General features: G+C 46.9%; 1 protein-coding gene across 1 annotated transcript in view; it reads left to right on the top strand.

The window, feature by feature from the left end:
- The first annotated feature begins 4,843 nt into the window (after positions 1-4,843).
- MED9 (mediator complex subunit 9) overlaps positions 4,844-5,000 on the top strand; it is a 6,673-nt gene continuing 6,516 nt past the window's right edge. Inside the window, exon 1 of the mRNA XM_015427635.1 lies at positions 4,844-4,857. Within this exon, the coding sequence (XP_015283121.1) occupies positions 4,844-4,857 (14 nt within the window). The remainder of the gene's footprint in view (positions 4,858-5,000) is intronic.

The following is a 5,000-nucleotide window of genomic DNA, read 5'->3' as shown; positions in this document are numbered from 1 at the left end:
CTTCCTTCAGACCTGTGAAGCCCTGAGGTGTCCCTCCCGAATCTATTGCCCATCAATTTTGGATTTATTCACCTGGCCCAGGCAGAAAGCTGGGAGCCCTGATATTTATACTGGGCTTGGCCAATCCAGAGGTTTCATACTGCTGGCCAATCACGAGAGTCGACGTTGCATTTTTTTGCTATTTCTTTCTGCCCTGCGAGGACTCCTCTCAGGCCTTTGAACGAACCCTAACCCCCTAACCCTCACTAATAATCTGTGGTCACTAGCTAGAGTTAAGTGGTAAACTGAGGTTCCTGGTTTCAGATCCTCGTACGAAATGAAAGACCCCCTTGTGTGTGTGCTGGCATCGGACGCCAACCAAGAGATCCCACCAAAGCTGAGAAGGAATTCTGTAACTGGAATCCCGTGAAAGCAATAATGGTCTGTGTTAAATAGTGGGGTTCCATGGATGAGCAGGCTCGAGTCTAGCGATCAGCTCAACTTTATTTGTGATTTTAAGCCCTTCCTCAGATTATGGGATAAAGTTAAATAAGCCTCTCTATGGCCCCGGTCACACGGAGCATTAGGCATGCTAGAGAGACAGAAAATAGGCGGATTTTCCGGGCGCGATCTCACCGCCACATCTGGGAAGCGTAGAGCTCCCGTGGCTCACCTGAGGCTGTTCCGGTGTTAGCTAATGGCATCCGGCGCCCGCCCATGTCCTGTCGCGAAAAGTTTTTTTTGGGTCAAGTCTCCACGGGTGCGCACAAGCACCCAATGGTGCATGGGAACACTTGGGTTAAAAACACCCAACACAACCCCCCCCCGGCGCCGCTTCTTTGCCGCGCCGCAGGAGTGAGGTATGATCGGCACCTCTCCCCAACCACGGGACATCGGCGGGACATTTGATCCGGCTGCCGCGCAGTAGTTCGCTCCGGGGCAAACAGCCACGCCTCCCCCCCCCCGTGATATCCAGCCCGTGTGACCAGGGATTATATATACTTTAATCATGTTGCAATTATACATTAATTATGCATGTTTATACAAAAAGAAAAAAGAAGGGAAAATAATTCCTTCGCTTTGCATTTATGCTGAATGTTGCGCTCTCTACCAATGGCCTATATATGCTTGCTTTTCACATCTTTTTTCTTTCCTTTTCTCTCTTTTTTACTGTTGTACACTGTAGGTTGTTTTTCTTTCTGGGGAGGGGGTGTATACTTGATGTCTGTGTCTGTTTTGTTTTTTGTTTTTTAATAATTAAATAAAAATATATTTAAAAAACAAACCTTATTTGTGATTTTAGCAAGCACAAGCCAAGACTCCTGGGCCTCAGGCTCTGTTAAATACCATGCAATTGCCACACCCAAACACAGGCTATTGTGATAGGCTGTTTACATAACATATTTACATAACAATTTACATAACTAGACTGGTTTATTCCAGAGTCCTGGTCAGCTATTATTCTTACGCTCCAAACTCAGCCAGTCTCTGGGGTGATTCAATCAGGGATGATTCAATCCCAATACATAACAGTGTGTATTGGTTAGATTTTATTTATTTAACTCATTTATACCCCACTGGAGACCCAAGGCGGCTCACGTCAATCTCCTTTTCCTCCATTTTATCTTCACAACAACCCTGTGAGGTAGGTTAGGCCGAGAGAGTGTGGTGACTGGCCCAAGGTCCCCCAGTGAGCTTCTGTGACACAAGTAGGAATTCGAACCCGGCTCTCCCAGATCCTAGTCTGGCACTCTTAACCACAACACAACACCTTTCTGCTTTTTGAGACCCAGTTTGGTGTAGTGGTTAAGAGCGCGGAATCTAATCTGGGAGAACCAGGTTTGATTCCCCTACTCCTCAACATGCAGCTGCTGGTGCTCCCTCACGGGCAGTTCTCGAGAGAGCTCTCTCAGCCCCACCTACCTCGCAGGGTGTCTGTTGTGGGGAGAGGAAGGGAAAGGAGATTGTGAGCCACTTTGAGACTTCTTTGGGAAGTGAAGAGTAGGGTATAAATCCAGTTTCCTCCTCCTCTTCTTCTTCCAGAACTCAAGGTGCCTTGCAGAACATAAAACATACAAAACTTTTAAAGGCCATGAATTAAATTCATGGCACAAGCAGGGATTTGAACCCGGGTTATTTATTAAATGTTAAATGTTAATTGCAGTCTAATCCATTCGATTGGAGTCTTGGGCCTTTAATATTCCAGACCGAGGGATCTGGGTTTTTCCTCCTAATTTAAATTGATCCAGGCCTCTTTGTTGACACTGACTTCCAACTCCGAGAATCCAACAGCCAATCCCGTTCGCTGTTTATTTACTTTTTTAGCATCAGCCAGCGCTCAGAATAGGCTTTCTTTTTTAGGGTATCAACAGGCCTAGTTTGTTAATATTTGTTGAAACAAAACGGGGAAACAGATTCCCTGGAGCGGCTGGCTGGTTCATCTCGAATCGAACATGCGGAAGGCATTCAATCTGTTCGACGTTTAAGCTAATGTTTGCGATACACACAAAAGCAAACCAGGAAGAAGACACACGGCTGATACAGACCCCAGAAGAGGAAAACAACGACTTCTGCATTTAATTAAAACTGTGGATCCCTTGCCAAATGGTTTTGCAGTACAGTCACCCACGACTCACACAGAGCAAGATCTTTTTCCTCTCAAGTAATGCTAATTTCTTCCCCTCATTTTATCTTCCCAGCCGAGGAGCCGAATAATGTCATTGGTGACATCAGAATTACCATTTCTATCATGCCACCAGCAGTTAGATGCCACTTGGCATTTTATGCCTGGCGCCACGCTCCAAAACTCTGATTATAAAAACAGGGGGTTATTTGGTTTGGTTAGTAAACTCAGGTTACTAGGATACAAGAAGCAAACCTTTCACGGGAGACAGAAAGGTGGAACCCTTGGGGAGAAAAAGTGGCCAACCAATTCCTCTGGAGGGCCAACAACAGGGCACAGAGGCCGAGGCCTTCATAAGAACATCAGAAGAGCCCTGCCAAACACAGTGGTCCAGCATCCTGTCTTACACCCCGAACACTTCCTCTGGAGAGCCAACAACAGGGTGTAGAGGCTGAGGCCTTCCCCTGATGAGAACCTCAGAAGAGCCCTGCTGGATCATACCAGTGAGGGTCCATCTAGTCCAGCATCCCATCTCACACAGTGGCCAGCCAGTTCCTCTGGACGGCCAACAACAGGGCAGAGGCCTTCAAAAGAACATTAGAAGCGCCCTGCTAGATCAGACCAGTGGTCCATTTAGAACAGTGGTCCATTTAGTCTCACACAGTGGCCAAACAGTTCTTCTGGAGGGCCAACAACAGGGCATAAGAACATCAGAGAAGCCATGTTGGATTGGGCCAATGGCCCATCCAGTCCAACACAGTGGCCAGAACCCAGATGGCATCAGGAGGTCCACCAGCGGGGCCAGAACTCCAGAAGCCCTCCCACTGTTGCCCCCCCCAGCACCAAGAATACAGAGCATCACTGCCCGACAGAGTGCTCCATTTATACCTTGTAACTAATAGCCACTTATGGACCTCTGCTCCATACTTTTACCCATAGAGGCCTTCATAAGAACATCAGAAGGGCCCTGCTGGATCAGACCAGTGGTCCATCTAGTCCAGCATCCCGTCTCACACAATGGCCAACCAATTCCATAGAGGCTGAGGCCTTCCCCTGATGTTGCCTCCTGGAGCTGGCATTCAGAGGTATACTGCACCTGAACGTGGAGGTTTCCCCACAGTCACCATGGCAAACAGCCATTGACAGACCTCTCCTCCACGAATCTTCTGGCAGCAAATTCTACATTTCAATCACTCGCTCTAAGCTCCAATGGGGTACAATGCCCTAGACTTCACCTTCCAAAGCAGCCATTTTCTCCAGGGGAACTGATCTCTGTCTCATGGAGGTCAGCTGTCATAGCAGATCTTCAGCCAGCATCTGGAGGTTGAAGTCCAATCAAAACACCCGTGACAAAAATGATGAAGAGTATATATATGTATATATGTGTGTGTGTGTGTGTGTGTGTGTGTATATATATATATATATATATATATATATATATATGCGCAAAAGTGTTTACTATAATAGTAGTGATTCTCTAGAAAAATCTGTTTTCTAATCACTACTATTATAGTAAACAATTTCGTATCTATATTTTGATTAACTCTTCCGTCATTTTTGTCACAGATGTTTTGATTGGACTTCCACCTCCTCCCGTGATCTCTCACCTTTGGCATCTGAAGGTTGGCAACTCTAATTCCGGATCTCCAGGCTCAGCCTGGAGGCTACAAACACACAGGGAACACGGCAAGGTTAGACAATCATACAGAAACACCGTGATATAACAAAACACACTTCTACTAATATGTACCTGTATCTTCATATATTGATCTACTTATAAAAACCTAAAGTACATTGCATCTACTCATAGAAAAGTCCACAGCTACAAAGCCCTAGTCCAACGCTGTAGACTATCTTGCTCCTGATAAAGGACTGATGAAAGTTGCAAGTCATGAATGATGAGAGAGGCAGCAGGCCGTTCTATTCCCCACAAAGAGTAATTCAGCAGGCATCAAAGCAGGCATGAGAAATGCAGCAGGCAGTTGTGTTTTCCACACAAAGTGTTTCAGCAAGCATCAAAGCAAGCAACACGCCTCCTAGGCAAAAATTGCGTGTCTCGACAAATTCTTCTTCAGGCAGACATATTTTTCCTGGAACCAAAGCTCTCAGTTTTACTGTGCATAAGTCAACCATTCTAAAGAAGGCTTCTCTGGAGGCTGGCAACTTTAAAGCTGGCAGGGGACACTTTATGGCAGGTTGCTAGGTCCCTCCACCTCCCCCCCCCCCGGCCATCAGCAGGCGATGGTGGTGGACAAGTAGGGTTGCCAGATCCAAGATGGGAAACTCCTGGAGATTTGGGAGTGGAAGCTGGGAAGGGCGGGCACCTCAGTGGGGCACAATGCCAGAGAATCCACCCTCCAAAGTATCCATCCCCCCCCCCCCCCAGGAGAACCAGTCC

This window comes from Gekko japonicus, unplaced genomic scaffold (assembly GCF_001447785.1).
Source record: "Gekko japonicus isolate JY-2015 unplaced genomic scaffold, Gekko_japonicus_V1.1 scaffold136, whole genome shotgun sequence".
Classification (NCBI taxonomy): Eukaryota; Metazoa; Chordata; class Lepidosauria; order Squamata; family Gekkonidae; genus Gekko; species Gekko japonicus.
Note: the sequence above shows the minus strand (reverse complement) of the source record. Positions and strands in the feature narration are given on the sequence as shown.